This window comes from Salmo trutta, chromosome 19 (assembly GCF_901001165.1).
Source record: "Salmo trutta chromosome 19, fSalTru1.1, whole genome shotgun sequence".
Taxonomy (NCBI): Eukaryota; Metazoa; Chordata; class Actinopteri; order Salmoniformes; family Salmonidae; genus Salmo; species Salmo trutta.
Window position 1 is genome coordinate 4,971,066 of NC_042975.1, and position 20,187 is coordinate 4,991,252.

Consider the following 20,187-nt stretch of genomic DNA (forward strand, 5'->3'; position numbering starts at 1 on the left):
AGAACAATGAAACCAAAGATATTTCCACTGTCAACAGATATCATGCCAAGGCAACAGGTGACAACAGTGAAAGGTTTCATGTAGATCATGATAGCATGGCACTTCCTTCTTGTATTGTATAAAGAGACCCATCATCTGTGTGATACAGATCACTTCATAGGAGACACACTTCTGATCCTGTGGCATAACAAGGTAGGCACTGGTCAGTTTGTTGATCTTTATAGTCAAATGGACTATTGGTTGATAAGGGTGTGTGGGCAGTAGTTATGAAGGCTGGAAAGAAAAGGATAAGAGCACTGTGTGGGGTCTGGGTGTGACAGCTCAGGTGTCCATGGAAAAACATATTGACTGATTGGAACACATTTGGAAGGTATACTTTGCTGCACAAGTTAAATTTCACAAATGAAAGCTTATAAATGGATATTATATTTTGCTAATATTTACAGTTGAAATTGAAAAGGAAAGGGGGATACATAGCCAGTTGTCCAACTGAATGTCTTCCACATTTAACCCAACCCCTCTGAATCAGAGAGACCCAACGCTCTAACCACTAGGCTACCTGCCGCCCCAAATGGGCTCCTATTCCAATGCTGTGTGTAATTTCAAATTATATTGAGGAAAAGTGAATTTATTGTATCCCATGTAGAAAACAATTAGAAGTTGTCAGACAGTTGTGAAAGTTCTATCTTGGTCCAGTTGATGTTATTTTCTAAATCACTACATAAAAACCACTAAAGATGTGATGGTGAAGGGTTACCTAACGAACACGAGGCAGAAAACATTATTTTAGTGATCTAAAACCGAAGACCTTAGTTCCAGAAATACAGCACCTTCAGAAAGTTTTCAGACCCCTTGACTTTCTCCACATTTTGTTAAATTACAGCCTTATTTAAAATGGATTACATGTTTTTTTCCTCAGCAATCTACACACAATAACCAATAATGACAAAGCGAAAACAGTTATTTCTTTATTTTAGCAAATGTATAAAAACTAAAAAACAGAAATAACTTATTTACATAAGTATTCAGACCCTTTGCAATGAGACTCGAAATTGAGCATATGTGCATCCAGTTTCCATTGATCATCCTTGATGCTTCTACAACTTGATTGGAGTCCACCTGTGGTAAAATCATTTGATTGGACATGATTTGGAAAGGCTTACACCTGTCTATATAAGGTCCCACGGTTGACAGTGCATGTCAGAGCAAAAACCAAGCAATGAGGTTGAAGGAAATGTCCGTAGAGCTCCGAGACAGGATTGTGTCGAGGCACAAACCTGGGGAAGGGCACCAAAACATTTCTGCAGTATTGAAGGTCTCCAACAACACAGTGACCTCCATCATTCTTAAATGGAAAAAGTTTGGAATCACCAAGACTCTTCCTACAGCTGGCAGCCCAGCCGAACTGAGCAATTGGGGGAGAAGGCCCTTGTTCAGGGAGGTGACCAAGAACCCGATGGTCACTCTGACAGAGCGCTAGAGTTCCTCTGTGGAGATGAGAGAAACTTCCAGAAGGACAACCATCTCTGCAGTACTCCACCAATCAGACCTTTATGGTAGATTGGCCAGACGGAAGCCACTCCTCAGTAAAAGGCACATGACAGCCCACTTGGAGTTTGCCAAAAGGCACCTTAAGACTCTCAGACCATGAGAAACAAGATTCTCTGGTCTGATGAAACCAAGATTGAACTCTTTAGCGTGAATGCCAAGCATCACGTCTGGAGAAAAGCTGGCACCATCCCAATGGTGATGAAAGGTGTTGGCAGAATCATGCTGTGGGGATATTTTTCAGCTTCAGGGATTGGGAGACTAGTCAGGATCGAGGGAAAGATGAACGAAGCAAAGTACGGAGATCCTTGATGAAAACCTGCTCCAGAGCACCCAGGACCTCAGACTGGGGCGAAGGTTCACCTTCCAACAGGACAACGACCCTAAGCACACAGCCAAGACAACGTAGGAGTGGCTTTGGGACAAGTCTCAATCTCCTTGAGTGGCCCAGCCAGAGCCCGGACTTGAACCCCATCGAACATCTCTGGAGAGACCTGAAAATAGCTGTGCAGCGACGCTCCCCATCCACGCTCCCCATTGAAATCTGACACAGCGTCTGGATTAACAAGAAGTTAATCTTTAAGCCGATGTATAACACTTATATACACTGCTCAAAAAAATAAAGGGAACACTAAAATAACACATCCTAGATCTGAATGAATGAAATAATCTTGTTAAATACTTTTTTCTTTACATAGTTGAATGTGCTGACAACAAAATCACACAAAAATAATCAATGGAAATCCAATTTATCAACCCATGGAGGTCTGGATTTGGAGTCACACTCAAAATTAAAGTGGAAAACCACACTACAGGCTGATCTAACTTTGATGTAATGTCCTTAAAACAACTCAAAATGAGGCTCAGTAGTGTGTGTGGCCTCCACGTGCCTGTATGACCTCCCTACAACGCCTGGGCATGCTCCTGATGAGGTGGCGGATGGTCTCCAGAGAGATCTCCTCCCAGACCTGGACTAAAGCATCCACCAACTCCTGGACAGTCTGTGGTGCAATGTGGCGTTGGTGGATGGAGAGAGACATGATGTCCCAGATGTGCTCAATTGGATTCAGGTCTGGGGAACGGGCGGGCCAGTCCATAGCATCAATGCCTTCCTCTTGCAGGAACTGCTGACACACTCCAGCCACATGAAATCTAGCATTGTCTTGCATTAGGAGGAACCCAGGGCCAACCGCACCAGCATATGGTCTCACAAGGGGTCTGAGGATCTAATCTTGGTACCTAATGGCAGTCAGGCTACCTCTGGCGAGCACATGGAGGGCTGTGCGGCCCCCCAAAGAAATGCCACCCCACACCATGACTGACCCACCTCCAAACCGTTCATGCTGGAGGATGTTGCAGGCAGCAGAACGTTCTCCACGGCGTCTCCAGACTCGTTCACATCTGTCACATGTGCTCAGTGTGAACCTGCTTTCATCTGTGAAGAGCACAGGGCGCCAGTGGCGAATTTGCCAATCTTGGTGTTCTCTGGCAAATGCCAAACGTCCTGCACGGTGTTGGGCTGTAAGCACAACCCCCACCTGTGGACGTCGGGCCCTCATACCACCCTCATGGAGTCTGTTTCTGACCGTTTGAGCAGACACATGCACATTTGTGGCCTGCTGGAGGTCATTTTGCAGGGCTCTGGCAGTGCTCCTCCTGCTCCTCCTTGCACAAAGGCGGTCCTGCTGCTGGGTTGTTGCCCTCCTACGGCCTCCTCCACGTCTCCTGATGTACTGGCCTGTCTCCTGGTAGCGCCTCCATGCTCTGGACACTACGCTGACAGACACAGCAAACCTTCTTGCCACAGCTCGCATTCCACCTGTTGTCTATTCCATTTGCACAACGTGCAATTTATTGTCAATCAGTGTTGCTTCCTAAGTGGACAGTTTGATTTCACAGAAGTATGATTGACTTGGAGTTACATTGTGTTGTTTAAGTGTTCCCTTTATTTTTTTGAGCAGTGTATTTTATGAATTTTTATAATGAGTATTTCTGTATTTTGAATTTGGCGCTCCGCAATTTCACCAGATGTTGGCCAGGTGGGACTTTACCGTCCCACCTGCCCATAAGAAGTTTTAAGTAAGCCTAGTTACAGTGCATTTCCAAAATCGCCATACAAAGAACTGTCCGAGCAAGATCCAGGATTCTTACCGGGTTCAAGTTCAATGTCTCATTTAACTGATAAATGCTTAATATATCATATAACAACAAACACTGCCATGAATGCAAGGTAAGAAATTAAGTGTTTTATGTCAAACGATTCTGGACAAATTTGTCAAGACACCAACCATGAAAAAGTGTTAAACATAGTTTGTTAAATTAACTTGTGAATTTTATTGAATGTTCCTTATATCAATCACATATCAACAGCTGTATCTGTGAGTTGTCCACCGCAGGAAATCCTCACTGGTACTCTAGCTTATAGAAATACCCGTAGGCGATGTCAGAGGTGTTACTGTGTTGTAGCTGTCAAATCAACAAGTGTTTCCCGGCGTTATACTGATCTCAGCCATTCGATACACTGAGTCACATTATTAGAAATCTCATGCAGCCGTTTGACAAGTTTGAACATAGGAATGTGTGTTGTAATAGGATGAGATCAAGCCTTACTCCTTATTTTAAATGATTTTCTTCTTATTTGAGTGTCTATATAGCACTATATACACTTGCTAGTTCTGAACTTCTAACACCGGTAGGATGGGTGTGGCTTTGTGACAATGACCACAAGAACAACCAGTCAGAGATTTGATGCAGTTACACCTCTGACATTGCCTGAACAAAGACAATGATTTTCTATAGAGTTCTGATTTAATCTAGGCCTTAATTTTTGTTCAGTTACCTTGGGGAGGACAAATTAACATAAGACTTTACACAAGTCTAAGAGTTTTAATACAAATCCAATGAACCCCACATCTCAGTTGGATCTTCCCAGCAAACGCAAACGTTCCTACAACATTGGAAAGCTTAATGTTCAAATGGAGACCGAATGTTGTTTCCAGATAATGTTAGCAGGACAACATTCCTGACTTATGTTGGAACCCCCTGCCGTCTATCCTTTTTATCCTTCATGAATCTTCGCTCATTTGGGAGTAAATCTTCTCCTTTTGCAATCTTATCCAGAATCTCAGACTCTGCCTTTATTTTCTTCAACCCTACAATCCGATCCTCAAAGCCTGGCTTGTGTTCATCCTCCTCTGTGCGAATGAGTATGCCAATGTACTCCACAGTGGAGAGAGAGCTTGGTTTCAGGGCAACATCATTAAGTCTCTTGAGACAGTCAGAAGACTGCGTGATCAAATTCATCAGCGCGTCCTCAATCATATGAAACTCCTTCTCAAGCTTATCCAGCATCTCCTTGGTTTCCATAGACTTGCCCCACGCCTTCATGAAGTTGTCCTTCAGTTCTTGAATAGACTTTTTCTCAGTCTTTGTTTCATATGTCAACAAGACTTGTTCCCTGTCGTGGTCAGTGGAAGAGCATTTTCCTGGACATATGGTACAGTTGCCATCATCATCCATCACAGCACATCTTTTGATGTCATCCTCATTTGGGAGGAAACAGCAGGTGTGACATGTAAAATTGCATACCTTGCAGTTTGTTGCAAAGTCTTGGAATAATTTGCTTCTCTTCACCTGTAGCACATTTACCTCAGTCTCAAAATTTTTGTTCTGTTTCATGTTCTCGTCCTCATTCTCCAGACACTGTTTGAAGCTTTTGATCTCACTTAGCTTTGACAGACCTGCTGTAATCTGAGGGGTCAGGCGTCTCGTGGTCTTCTCCAGAAGCTCACGTTCTTCCAGAACTTTCTTTGTCAGGGTCAGATCTTTGCTCTCAATGCTTTCCAGTTGTTGGAAAAATTTCTTCATCTCCTTGAAAGTTGACCTCCATTTCTCTGGACACTGGGCCTTATGATCATCCTCAGTATCATCCTCTTCAGAGCTGCTCTCCGTCTCCTTTATGAACAGAATTGAACTGTTGAATTTGAAATGGGTTGGTAGGCCCTTCTTGTCTTTCTTACAGGGCAGATTTGCAGCTTTGATGGCTTCTAGCACCGGTATTTGCTTCCCATCAACAAATGTCACAAGCATCAGGATGTTTTCAGCAACATCCTTTCCAAAGACGGACAGGATGGAGTCAAAGATGTATCTCTGGGAAAGACTGAGACGAACAAGTGATGCCTGCACTACAAAGCAGACTGCATCAATGTGATCGATGCCTAAAGGGTTACACAAGAAATCCTTCAGCTGCCCTGTGATCAGCTTATCATGAGCCATTCCTCTGGTGTCTCCGAACCCTGGTGTGTCAATGATGGTCAGAGAATAAGGAATTTGAAAGCCTGGCTGGTTGTAGAGCTCGTATGATGTCACAACCACAGTCTGGCTCTCAGCCTGTGACCTGTTGGTCACTTCATGGATGAGCTTAAAGCGGTAATGGTCATCCCACTTTACCCCGAGAATGTAGTTTATCATGACATTGACCAGAGTTGTTTTTCCTGCACCTGTGGCCCCCAGAAGCAATATCACCTTGTTATTACCTTGCTCAACTTTCCTCCCAAATCTGTACTGGTCAAAACTTTCCTTTACACCCAACTTCTGTTCCAGATTCAGCCAGTGGATTGAGGGGTTGCCCTTTTCCACCTTCTGGGATTTTGTGAGGAACTCCTCACTTTTTGCTCTGGTTGATTTGCTTGTCTTCGGTTGGGAATCAGAGACCCTAAGGGTAGTCAGCACAGTCTCAGGACTGGGTAGACTATTCCCTGCTTCGCCACAGTTAGCAAAGACTCTGATGGTGTATGCAGTGTCAGCCTCAAGTCCTTCCAGTGTACTCTCTCTAGTGGCGGTTTTGATGGTGTGCCACATCTGATTGTCTATAGCCTTTACATTCTTTCTGTATTCAACCACATAACCAATGACTTCAACATCATCTCCCGCTATGGTAGGAATGTCCCAGTTCACTCTGATACTTCCCGATTCTATCCTCTTCTCTGTGGGTGATCCAGGGGGGCTACATGGGCGGGTCCGGAAGTATTCTGTCCAGTCACTGGAGAGGCTCACACCAGGTCTACACACCGCCTTGCAGCTAAAGCGGTACATTTTGTAAGGGTCCAAATGACTGATGGTGACCTGGTTAGTTGTAGCATCCAATTTGACCTCGGTCCACTCAGAGTCAGCCTGCTCAGCCTGGTGCAAAACCTGGTACAACTCCACAGAGGTAACACCAAGGTTGGGAGGGTTGATTTGCAAGTGGACACAGTCATGCTCCAGACTCTTGATGGTGGGAACACCTGGCTTTGATGGCAGCTCAAACTGTGGACTCAAAAGTGTCCCTCTTTCATAAACATGGATGGAGGACGCAGTGAGGTCTTTGTTTGGAATTGATGCAATGCAGAATGCAAGCTTTTCTCTGCCTTCATTTGACTTTTTGAAGTCTAAGAACAGATGTATGGTTTGCCTGATTAGGGTTATTGCCTCCCCCGAGCGAAACCACTTTTCTTTTGCAGACTTCCCGGCTGCGCTGGGGTTGTAAGGAATCAGTGAAAAATCACTTTTAGATTCTTCCAGCAAGTAGTTCTCCAAGACTACCACATACTCTTCTTTCTCCTTCAAATAGGATAATGCAAAACACACTACATAATCATTAGCTTTATCAAGCACGATTCCATCCAATTCACTGCTTGAGTACACAACTTGTACCTCTTTCATTATGTCAAGGTAAGAGCTGACAACATTCATCTCTCTCTCTCTGTCGTCCAGGTACGTGATCATGAGGTCATTCTGGAATGGAGAACGTTCCTTGCTGTTGAGCATTTTTATCAGCTCTTCCTCCTCCATTCCTCCTCCTCTTATGTTGGGAAGAACCTTGCAGAGAACCTTCTGGAACACAAGCTTGTATTCTGAGCACAAGTCCCTGAGCTTGTTGAGCTTGGCTTTGAGTTCAGTGAACTTGATAGCCATGTCTTCCTTCATCATGTCCTGGCATCGTACATCAGTATTGTCCAGTCCGTCCAAGAGTCGCTGTGCGCGACGCACCAGGCTAACACCGATCTGCCTGACTAGCTGGGCAGCTGCAGAGTCCAGTTTCTTGAGAGGGTAGAGCCAGACGGTCATGGGCACAGCATGTTCTCCGTTCTCCCCTAGTCGACTTGGCAGGCCAGCATACACCTTGATGGCATCTTCAAATGTTACAGGGTTGTTTTCTAGTGCAAAATCACCATGGAAAGTGCAGTTGAATTTATTGGCCTGTCTCTTCTCTTCCTCACTCATCTTCAAATTTGCCTGCCCTTCTATTGATATGAGAGGGATCTTTTTTATTGTGGCCTGCAGGTTTCCCTTGATGTCCTGGTGGTTTTCTCCTGAGGAAACTTCTTGGTCAAAAACGAAAAAGGCCTGCGCTCCGTAGAGCAGGGCAGTCACCACATGGGTTGCAGAGCCCTCTTGTAAGACATTAGAGTGTTTCACATTTCCTGTCCCCAGGTGGTCCATGGTCAACTGCTCGAAGCGAGTGGTGGTACGGTACTGCAGAGAAACCCTAGACTGACGCTTTGAGGTCTTTTTGTCATGTAGGAATTCAGCAGAACCCTTCACACTGACTAAGCCACCAAGGAAACTGGCCTCAAGAGATGCAGACACATTCAAAGCTTCTGACTTGGCTTCACTTGAGTCTGAAACAATGATTTTGAAGTCAGTGTTTGGTTGTTGACGGACATTGATGTGTTTCTGCAGCATCTCAGAATCCCAGAGAGTGATACCTGCAGTTTAAAGAGAATGACCAAAGAACGTTTATTGTGAAAATAATACTCCAACGTGTACATGTGTAAATATTTCTATACGTAAACATGGTTAAATTCAAATAACTAATTAAAGGTAAATATTTAACTCAAAGTACATTTTCTAGGTGTCAACCCATAGTTAGAAAACCTACACCTCCTATCCACTCAGAAGTAAAGAATGCTCTGTAGCACCATTTGAACCAGTCTGGAAATGGGTTTTATCTGGAGATTCTTTCAGGTCAAATAGAACCTTTGTTCCAAATAAAGGGAGCTATTCGGAACCAGAAAGAGTTCCATCATAAAAAAAGAGTGCCATCTTTTTCATTCGTCACTTCTATGACAGCATTACTACTATATGAACAACTTGCATGCCATCACTCTTTTGTCCCAAGTGCGTCCTGCAACTTTTCTTACTCTGTGGTGACCATAGAGATGCACCAGAAAGCTAATCTCTCTCTGCAATGGCCGCTTCTGTGACAGCATCATAGCAGACTTAAGTGCCCAAAATCCTGTTTTAGCATGGGCAGCGCCATTCAGGACTATCACCATTTGAGGTAGTCAACTGGGAGATACTTCCTTTGGGTTAAGGAAGGATTACATAATTCAATCTTGGTCCTCGAGATGGATCAAACAGAATATAAATCCCTGACACCTTGTGAGGTTAGCTGTTATCTGTTATGTTATCTGATGGGACCAGCTGCAATTTAGCATTATGTCACGTGCAAGTAAATCAACTATTTTAATAAGCTGAGACTCATTTTGAGTTGGAGAATCTGTTTAAATGTAAATGGTTGCTTATGTTCACAAGTATGTCCCCAATGTCTTCAAATTCTATGAGTGTATTAGCAGTTTGTAAATAAACTGAAAAGGTGCATACCACCACCTACTGTGTGGAGTGTGTACAGTCTGAACAGGTATAAAGCCAAGGTTGGTGATTTTGTCACGTTCTGACCAGTAAAGGGGTTGTTTGTTATTGTAGTTTGGTCAGGACGTGGCAGGGGGGTATTTGTTTTATGTGGTTACATAGCTGTGTTTAGCCTGTAATCCTGTTCGTTCCATCGTTTTCTTGTTTTGTTTGTTTTGTGTTCAATAAAAGTTAAGATGGGCACTCAACCCGCTGCATTTTGGTCCACTCAATACGACGAACGTGACAGAACTACCCACCACAAACGGACCAAGCAGCGGGGGAAGGAGCAGCAGGTGAATTATGTGGACTACAAGGAATCATGGACATGGGAGGAGATTCTGGACGGGGCTGGACCATGGCACGAGGCTGGGGAATACCGTCGCCCACCGGAGGAGATAGAGGCAGCCAAGGCAGAGCGGCGCCGGTATGAGGCTATGTACGCGCCGATAAGGAAGCACGAGAGGCACCCCCAATACATTTGGGGGGGGGGTGGCACACGGGTAGTTTGGCTGGGCCAAGGTTAAGCCCCAAGCCAACTCCCCGTGCTTATTATGGGGAGCGTGTGGAGAAGAGAGCGCCTTTGTATGTGGATGTACGCACGATCTCGCCCATGCGCACACACAGTCCGGTGCGAGTAATCCCAGCCCCTCGCAAGTGCCGTGCTAGAGTGGGCATCCAGCCTGGAAGGAGGATGCCTGCGCAGCGCATCTGGCCACCAGTGCGCCTCCTAGGCCCAGGCTACCCTATGCCTGCTCCACGCACGGTAACCATCAGGCCTCTGCACAGCCCAGTTCGCCCTGTGCCAGCACTCTGCTCGTGCAAGGCTACTATTTCCATCCAGCCAGGACGGGTTGTGCAGGAGGTGTGCTCGAGACGGCCAGTGCGCCTCCACGGCCCAGTATATCCTGTTCCCGCTCCACGCACTAGCCCTGAGGTGCGTGTTTCCAGTCTGGCACATCCTAAGCCAGCACCACGCACCAGGCCTCCAGTGCGTCAGCCCAGTCCAACTCGCCCTGTTCCCGCTCCTCGCACTAGCCTTGAGGTGCGTGTTTCCAGTCTGGCACATCCTAAGCCAGAACCACGCACCAGGCCTCCAGTGCGTCAGCCCAGTCCAACTCGCCCTGTTCCTGCTTCTCGCACTAGCCCTGAGGTGCGTGTTTACAGTCTGGCACAACCTAAGCCAGTCCCACACACCAGGCTTTCAGTGTGCAGTCCCCGTCCAGAGCTTCCGACGACAGTACCTTGTCCAGAGCTTCCGGCAACAGTGCCCCGTCCTGAGTGTCCGGCAACTGTGCACCGTATAGAGACGGCCCACAGTCCGGAACCGAGTGAGATGGCCTACAGTCCGGAACCGAGTGAGACGGTCTACAGTCTGAAACCGAGTGAGACGGCCTACAGTTCGGAACCGAGTGAGACGGCCTACAGTCCGGAACCGAGTGAGACGGCCTACAGTCAGGAATCGAGAGAAACGGCCTACAGTTCAGAGCCGAGAGAGTCGGCCTACAGTCCGGAATCGACGCAGCGAGAGTTGCCCGACAGTCCTGAATCGACGCAGCGAGAGTCGCTCTGCAGTCCAGAATCGACGCAGCGAGAGTCGCCTGACAGTCCGAAATCGGCACAGCCAGGGTCGCCCTTCAGCCCGAGGTCTCCAGCGACGTGCATCAGCCTGAGGTCTCCAGCAACGCACATCAGCCCGAGGTCTTCAGCGATGCGCCATAGCACAGAGACTTTGGAAGGGGTAACATTAAATATGTATGCAGCGGGGGTGGACAGGTTAGGTGGGGGACTAAGGCCAGCGCCTGAGCCACCTCCACAGTAGGAGGATTGGGGAGGGGGGGTATAGCACGGGAACCGTCGGTGACGGCAGCCACCCTCCCTTCCCTCCCTTTAGTTTAGGGGGTTTATTTTGGTGTTTATTTATTTTTTTGTGTGAGGTGCATCCGGGGTCTGCACCTTTGGGGGGGGTACTGTCACGTTCTGACCAGTAAAGGGGTTGTTTGTTATTGTAGTTTGGTCATGACGTGGCAGGGGGTATTTGTTTTATGTGGTTACATAGCTGTGTTTAGCCTGTAATCCTGTTCGTTCGATCGTTTTCTTGTTTTGTTTGTTTTGCGTTCAATTAAAGTTAAGATGAGCACTCAACCCGCTGCATTTTGGTCCATTACGTATGACGACCGTGACAGACTTACTGACATCTGCAGTTATGGAATGTTTGCTGAGGAGTGCAATTCATTGGCTGACCCCTCCTGCTGATTCTTCCTAAATCCATAGTAACTACTTTAAAATAGTAAAAGCCCTCAATGGTTTTCCCCGTGCTAGAACAGTGTGCCCTTTATCCAACTCAATGTTGGAAATACTGTCAATGAATTTAAACTAATGCATATTGATTACCTCCAAACCAAAGAGGAATAGTTTCCTGTACCTGGAATGAGGACATCTCTACGACAGTCATACAGCATCCCCAGCTGGAAGGGTCGGCCCAGAGCGGCTAGCTCGATGGTCTCTGAGTTGGACATGACTCAGTGTTCTGAAAAAATATCACAACTGGGGTTACTTCAGCAGCCCCGGTATTAAAAAATTGCAACAGATAATATGGCCGTCAACATAAAATCATAGTTTTTTTGCTCATTGCCCAGGCAATGCAGCGTGTGGAAATAATCACTGATACAGTATGTGATGCAAACATTTGTGTCACTCACATCTTTGTCCTCCAGTCTTGTTGTTCTTTCTGAACAGGAAGAGGACTCTGGAAGCCTGACGATTGGTGCTCTTATATCTTTGGAAAAAAAACCTTGAACTGCAGAAACAAAACATAAAGACACTGTACATGTTGATAGTTTTATTGATATAGTCACTGGTGCTTCCTGGTTTAATTTTTGCTTGTAAGCAGGTGGATGGAATTATTCTACCAGCTAATGTGAGATGTTTAGATTACATAACATTTGAGGACACACTTTAAAGGCCTATGTATTTAATGTTTTGTTCACTGTACGATATAACCACAAAGCTGACCATCTTTTCCTCTCTATCTGGCTGCCCTCCCCTTTCTTGCAGGTTCACCTCTCTGCAATGCAACAATAGAAAATGAATAAAGAGTAAAAAATAAAAGCACAATGAAATAATTTCACCAATTTAATAATGGCCGGTTCTTTAGAAATAGTTACATAGCCTTTATGGAAATAACAGACATGAGCAAAGCATGTTTACCTGTAGAATGACATAGGTTATAAGACCTATGATTTATTTAATCAGTTCTACCATCTCAGCATTGCTCATTTTATAAAGGGTTAAATATGATGTAGTGAAGTTCAGCTTCAGTCCACTGGGGGCACTGTGTCACTGTCAGAAGATATGCACTTCAGTCAGAAAAACATTTGCTCATCTCTTCAGTCTCAGCTAGCTACAGAAGCTAGCTATCTAAAGTAACGAAACCCATCAAATACACTCGCCGGATATAAATACCTTTCCTAATATCATGACTTATATCAACATCCTTAGCTTGCCCATTCACTAAATATACTGTTAAATAACTCAGACTGACATCCAATACCTTTAGGATACTGAAACCTAACGCTAGCTTATTAGCATTAGCCTACCCTTATGCTGATGGGACTAGTTAGCTACCGCCAAACCTGCAGCTAACTCTGCTGCTGCACTGCCTTTCTGGCTGTTCTACCCTCTCCACCTCATTCACTACTCAACCTGCTCGCTTTTTTTTGCCTTTCGGAAGAAATTCTGAATATCCATATTTGTTGTGTTATGCTGAGGTGTTTTACTGAGTGATGGGATTGACATCTAACCGGTGCTCTAGGGCTGGGGTCAAGGGGCGGGTCACGGTCACAGCAGACACTGAGTCACACCAGGGACTTCTTGCAGTGCCTGCTACTGCCTAGAAAGTATATTGGATAATTTATTTTAGTCATTAAAATGTGCATAGCGTAACTGATGTGTGGTTATAGAAACTCAGACCAGACTGAAATGTAAAAAATACTAATAACAATACCATCAAAAGGGTCGGGCTGGACCATTAACATCCAGGGCTGAAGCCCCGGAAGCCCAGGCCTAATGACGCCACGTACTGGGTATGGATACATGTACATTTTATTGAAAACATGTCTTTCATTGAGTGCCAGCCTATAAGAGAGTTGAATGTAAATACTGAATGTAATAAATCCTGAATAAACTGTTTGGATTTTTCTGTGTCAGGTGTGAAGTGTCAGAGAAGAGATCGGACAACAAGGCATCAATAGAATCTATTTATTGCAACGCTACAGAGGATTCTCAGATATTGACAGGCATTAGTTTTTAAAAAGCATTTGGCGACAGCAACCAGGTAAACAAAACCAAAGACTACTAACAGGGTTATAAAACCACTGTCATTTGTGTGAACTATCCCTTTAAGCACATCATTTGGGGAAAATATAACAGGCAGTGCAACTGTGGATATTAAAGGTATACAATGATTGTGTGCTTTGTCCAATAATTCATTTTGTGGAAAATTTAAGCAGTTTATGCCATTGTCTCTTAATATTTGGATACATCTTTTACAGTTTTCTGATCTCCTTTTGCATTTTCTTTTTCCAGCTGAATTCTTGTCTTTTCATCTTTCTCTCGCTGTCTATTGTGTTCTATTAATTTTTGTCTTTCCTTCTCGAGCTCCTGTCTTCGCTTTTCTTCGATCTTTTGTTCTGTTTCCATTCTCACGCTCTTAACAAGGAGCTGCCTGTAATCCTCTTCTGTCTTTTTCTTTTCCTCCTCCATGTTCTGTTTGTCCTCCACCGCTTTCTGTGTATCAGTTCTGGCTTGATCGAGGTCTCTCTCTGCCTGATCTGCTCGAGCTTTTGACCAGTCTCCACCCATTCTCTTGTTGATCTTGTAGGTCTCTGACTTTCTTAGAGATTAGATATGAAAATAACCAAAAACAGACAATGAATGCTTTTGCTCTCAAAGCAGCAATTTTGTACTGTATATTTGGTACTGTTTCCTGAAGAAAATGTGTGCCTGCTTTGACTACATTCTGTTTTGATAAATGTGGGTTCTTAGGCTCAGTAGAAGCTATTAAGTTATTTGTGATCCACCAGCGTGACTAAACAGGATGGTCAAACAAGGCTAACTTTGTAATGTTTCTTTAATACCTTGAGACAATATACCTGCCACCATCCTCTGTGATTCTAATCTAGAAACACTGTAAATAAACATTTGCAAATAATTTGTTCTTAATTGACTTGCCTAGTTAAATAAAAGTTAAAAATAGAAAATATTTTTATTTGTTTTTCATCCTTGCATATAACAATTCCAAGATAAGTTACCTTATCTTTAATTAGGATACCATATGCTTCCTGTAAAACAGTCCTTGAGTGGAAATAAAACTGACTTATTATATTACTTTCAAACCTGAACTGAAGGAAAAGTCTTCAATGCAGGAAACTGCTTTAGAAACCTAATTCCTGTCTCTCAAAAATATGGTGGTATCATCAGCTAGTTGACAGTTTAAATTCCTTGCCAAGTGCTGAAACACCTTGAAAATTCCCTTTCTTGACATGAAGAGCCATAATTTGAGTAACCAATCAAAATAAAAATGGACTAATTGGGCAGCCCTGCCTAATGTCACGGCCAATATCAAATCTTTGGGATGTCCCGTGAGCTAATTTTACAGAGCTAGTACAACCACTATATAAAGTTTGGACTGCTTTTAAAAAAAGACACCAAACCCCCAAAAACGTATTGCTTGAATGTAAACTCATGTTCTACAGTGTCAAAAGCTTTATAAAAATCAACAAACATAAGAAAACTTTCATGAAGGATGAGGTCATTATAGTCAATCATATCTAAGATCTACCTGATGTAATTACTAATGTGTTGACCATGCATAAAACCAGATTATTCTATATCAATTAAATGATGTAAGCCTTGTTTCAACCTCTTAGGAAATACAAGGGCAAATCATTTTCCATCATTATCCAACAGGTTAATTGGGCCTCCAGTTGTCTATATCAGGGGTTCTTAAACTTTTTCAGCCTGGGACCCAAATTAGAAATGCTGTGTTTTCCTGGTACCCAAGCTTAGGAACATATGCAACTATATGTAAATATTAGTACATTTCATTGCCCTTATGCCTACAACAAATGCAATATAGACAAAAACAAATAACAATGAAATGAAATAGCCATATAAATAGCTAGTCATGTTTATTTCCCCCATTAAAAACTCTTACATATCTGTCTAGGTTGGAACTGTTGCTGTTAAAATTCAATAAATAATTTTCATTCTGAACTGGAACAAACTGATTGATCACATCACACAGATGCATAACAGAACACACACGCAGGCTTTTAGACAGTGCAACCCTAAGTAACAGTACAGATGAAGATGAACAATGATCAGGCCTAGTGTACATCTCACTGTAGAAATTATTGTCGAAAGAAAGTCTAGGTTGGAGCTGTTGCTGTTAAAATAGAAGTCATCATAGTTTTTATTCTGAACTGGAACAAACTGATTGATCCAGGCTGTATCACATCCGGCCGTGATTGGGAGTCCCATAGGGCGGCGCACAATTATTCCAGCGTCGTCCAGGTTTGGCCGGGGTAGGCCATAATTGTAAATAATGATTTGTTCTTAACTGACTTCCTGGTTATGAAATATAAATAAAAATAAACGATTTAAAAAATAATAATCACATGGATGTAGACCAGAAAACACACACACACAGTCCTAATGTGAGGTGTGCTGCTGGTTGAAGTTTTCAACAAGCATGTCTATTCTGGGCTCAGTTTTTGACAGTGCAACATTCAGGTCATGCTCAGCATTGAGACTGTTTCTGTACTTGTTTTTTTAAGTAATCCAGAGTTGAGAACCCTGACTGACATAGGTACTTGGTGCCAAACAGGACCAGAACATCTACTGCTTTCTCAGTCAGGCAGGAGACCGCTTCCTGCTGTAGATGAGCAACCCAGAACTGTGTGTGTTTGCCTCAAAAAGTATCTTGCTTCAATCAGTTTATTCCAGTTCAGAATAAAAATGATGACTTGTATTTTAACAGCAACGGTTCCAACCTAGACTTGTTTTCAACAAGAACTTCTAAAGTAAGATGTACAGTAGACCTAAATATTTGTAATCTTCATAATTACTGTTACTTAGGGTTGCTAGCTAACTTGCTTTGGCTAACGTTCGCTGTTAGCTGTGTACAAGGCCAGGGGATTGTTTGAAGGAGAAACTCACATATACTACTGTAACGACCCTAGGTTGATAAGCGCGGATATCGACTGCCGCTTGAGCATGCTTTTGCGCCACAGTCGATAGCGCGGTGCCTGTTTCATTACACTACTATGAGATAGTACCCCCTTATTTCTGCTTGCCATTACATTTTATAAAATGACAACAATAACTTGCTAGCTGATTTACTTTTCCACTGTCGAAGCACTGTTTCCTGAAGCATTCTGCCCTGTTCTGAAAGAATTCCTTGTGTATACCGTCAAGCTGTGGATGTTTGGTCAGGACGTGTCATTATAGGAATTTGTTCGTTTTGATTGACTCATTACCAAGCACTTTCCCGCATAAAACACATTAAGGGAGCTCCTTGTTAATTCTCAAAGTTTGTATGAAAGAGAGAAACTCATCGGTCTATTGGCTTTTCATGACGATTGAGCTCAGTCAGAACTTGTTGCGAGCCTGAGTCGATTTGGCGAGTGGGAATGACAAGTCAGTGGCTGACAGCGCACCATCTGCTGTTGAACGACAGCGCACCATCTGCTGTTGAACGACAGAGCACCATCTGCTGTTGAACGACAGCGCACCATCTGCTGTTGAACGACAGCGTACCATCTGCTGTTGAACGACAGCGCACCATCTGCTGTTGAACGACAGCGCATCATCTGCTGTTGAACGACAGCGCACCATCTGCGGTTGAACGACAGCGCACCATCTGCGGTTGAACGACAGCGCACCATCTGCTGTTGAACGACAGCGCACCATCTGCTGTTGAACGACAGAGCACCATCTGCTGTTGAACGACAGCGCACCATCTGCTGTTGAACGACAGCGTACCATCTGCTGTTGAACGACAGCGCACCATCTGCTGTTGAACGACAGCGCACCATCTGCTGTTGAACGACAGCGCACCATCTGCTGTTGAACGACAGCGCACCATCTGCTGTTGAACGACAGCGCACCATCTGCTGTTGAACGACAGCGCACCATCTGCGGTTGAACGACAGCGCACCATCTGCGGTTGAACGACAGCGCACCATCTGCTGTTGAACGACAGCGCATCATCTGCTGTTGAACGACAGCGCATCATCTGCTGTTGAACGACAGCGCACCATCTGCTGTTGAACGACAGCGCACCATCTGCTGTTGAACGACAGCGCACCATCTGCTGTTGAACGACAGCGCTGCATCGTGTGTCGCGGAGTGATCTTCAAGAAACTCCAGAAAAAGGATCTGGTGAACCGCGAAGCACAGAGGCATCTTCCTCTCCCACTCGCGCAGCTGCCAACCTGAGACAGCCGCTAAGCAGAGAGCGCACTGAACAGAGACCGCAGTTGCACTTGGCCAAATCAATTCATTAAATAATTATACATTACTCTGACACGTCGCGACCCATACTTTAAGAAAGGCTGTGTTAGAGGACTTATTTAATCAATATATATTTGTGTTTTATTTACCATTAATTTAAAACAAGTGCTAGAATTATTCTTCCACTCTGACATTTCAGAGTATGTTGAGTAGATCGTTGACAAAAAAAGACAAATCCATTTTAATCCCACTCCGTAACACAACAAAATGTGGGTTGTAAATACTTTGAAGGCACTATTTATGTATACATATAATTATAATATGAATATTATAATACAGTAGTGTTCTGTACATTCATCCACAATAAGAACAATGTCAGACTAATCCAGAAAGCAGAAAATATATGTATTTCTGGAAATAAGGTGATAGTTTTTAGATTACTAAATTGCAACAAAAAAAAAAAATGTTTCCTGCCTTGTGTTTGTTAGGTAACCCTTCACCGTCACATCATTAGTGTTTTTTATGTTGTTATTTAGAAAATAATAACATTTGTAACATCAACTGGACCAAGATAGAACTTTTACAATTATTTTTGTAATTATTTTCTACATCAGATACAATAAATTCATTTTTCCTCAATAGAGTTTAAAATTACACAGATAATTAGAATATGAGCCCATTTAAACTGTAAATATTAGCAAAATATAATATCCATTTATAGACTGAAGTAGTCTTAATAAGTTTATTTTGTGCAATTTATTTTGTGCAGCAAAGTATACCTTCCAAATGTGTTCCAATCAGTCAATATGTTTTTCCATGGACACCTGAGCTGTCACACCCAGACCCCACACAGTGCTCTTATCCTTTTCTTTCCAGCCTACTACTGCTCAACCAACAGCACATTTGACTATAAAGATCAACAAACTGACCAGTGCCTACCTTGTTATGCCACAGGATCAGAAGTGTGTCTCCTATGAAGAGATCTGATTCACACAGATGATCGGTCTCTTTATACAACACAACAAGGAAGTGCCGTGCCAACATGATTTACAAGAAACCTTTCACAGTGGAAATATCTTTGGTTTCATTGTTCTGGTTCCTCAGAAAAGTGACGTACAACTGCCATCATGATCTTGTATGTTATTACATTTAGGTTTCTTCTCTGCCAGTCAGTATACTACTATTATGGTCCTACAGACGCTGTATCTTAATTTGATCATCCTGTTCTTGCAGGAATTTTTCTGAATAGCAGGAAATGGAAACTTGTAGTGTATTCAAGGCTTTTACAGTTCTTAATATCCAATTTAAAATCTCAGACTTGATTTGCCCTTATGAAATATGTATCAACCCCTACAAAAAAATTTAAATTAATTATAATCCACATAATAATTCACATTTCCGATTGCTGCAGGATTCTTTTCCTGCTGTGAGAAACTGGGTCAAATTAACATGTGGTATCTTTAGGTCAGTTCTGTATGTGTTTTAGCTAACTTGTCTGATTGCTGTTGAGGAGCTGTATGAAGCACATACGACCAAAGCACATAGAGACATGCAACTAGGTTGGTATGCTATTGCTATGCTACCTCCTGTTGAAATGTGAATCTTCACCCCAGTCGGAGGTCCTGAGCACTCTGGAGCAGGTTTTCCTCAAGGATCTCTGTACGTTGCTCCGTTCTTCTTTGCCTCGATCCTGACTAGTTTCAAATAAAATGCATCCCCAAAGCATGATGCACCCACCACCATGCTTCACCGTTGGGATGGTGTCAGGTTTCCTCCAGATGTGACGCTTGGCATTCAGGCCAAGAGAGGACAAAGACATTTTGCCTGCTGCCTTAAATTTACAAAGGGCGTGAGGTGTCATAAAACCCCCCATCTCCATACATCTCCATCTCTTCCCCTCTGGTGGGTGTGAGAGATCTCTTTGTAGGATTGTGGTCCACGGTAACCTGACCCGAGCAGGCCAGTCATGACAATGGTCAGAGAGAGAGAGAGACAGCTGCTTCATAGACATTTTAATGATGCACCACCTATCTACCTTGAGTGAGACTTTTTCCAGAGTCCGAGCACTGGAAAAACGAAAGGTGTTAAGGCTCAGTCACACTGTGACAGCTAACAGCCTAAAGCAAATCATTGCCAGAGACCCATTTACCTCCACTACTCTGGGACACACCTGTGGGATGACATCACCATAACCATAGCAACAAACATGTGAATTTGCCCCAAGCTACAACAGAAATAATTCTCTAATGACTTGAAGATAGAGCATGATTGTGATTTTTTATTTTATTTAATCTTTATATCAGGGCTCTCCAAACCTGTTCCTGGAGAACTACCTCCCTGTAGGTTTTCACTCCAACCCTAATCTACCGCAGGGTTTCCCAAACTCAGTCATAGGGCCCCCCCTGAATGCACTTTGTGATATTTGCCGTAGCACTACACAGCTGATTC

At 43.6% G+C, this 20,187-nt stretch overlaps 1 protein-coding gene across 6 annotated transcripts; it reads right to left on the bottom strand.

Annotated features, from left to right (window-relative positions):
* Positions 1–3,858: 3,858 nt before the first annotated feature.
* LOC115153868 (uncharacterized) lies at positions 3,859–19,052 on the bottom strand. 6 transcript variants are annotated; one of them, XM_029699492.1, is made up of 5 exons: positions 18,679–18,848; positions 12,238–14,112; positions 11,925–12,022; positions 11,648–11,752; positions 3,859–8,297 (listed from the first exon to the last, which is right to left on the bottom strand). In XM_029699492.1, exons 4-5 carry the CDS (start codon positions 11,739–11,741, stop codon positions 4,576–4,578), a joined length of 3,816 nt encoding a protein of 1,271 aa, XP_029555352.1. In that variant the 5' UTR covers positions 11,742–11,752; positions 11,925–12,022; positions 12,238–14,112; positions 18,679–18,848; the 3' UTR covers positions 3,859–4,575. The 6 variants fall into 6 exon arrangements, with proteins under 6 accessions (XP_029555352.1, XP_029555351.1, XP_029555349.1 ...); XM_029699491.1 differs by having other exon boundaries at positions 12,238–14,116; positions 18,669–18,848; XM_029699489.1 differs by having other exon boundaries at positions 12,238–14,116; positions 18,679–18,842.
* Between the last annotated feature and the right edge of the window lie 1,135 nt (positions 19,053–20,187).

Bases quoted from the DNA above. Each gene is read 5' to 3' on its own strand.
- LOC115153868 (XM_029699493.1), bottom strand. From the start codon at position 11,741: ATGTCCAACTCAGAGACCATCGAGCTAGCCGCTCTGGGCCGACCCTTC. The intron at 8,298-11,647 runs GTACAGGAAACT...TTTAAACTGCAG, and splicing joins TAGAGATGTCCTCATTCCAG to GTATCACTCTCTGGGATTCT.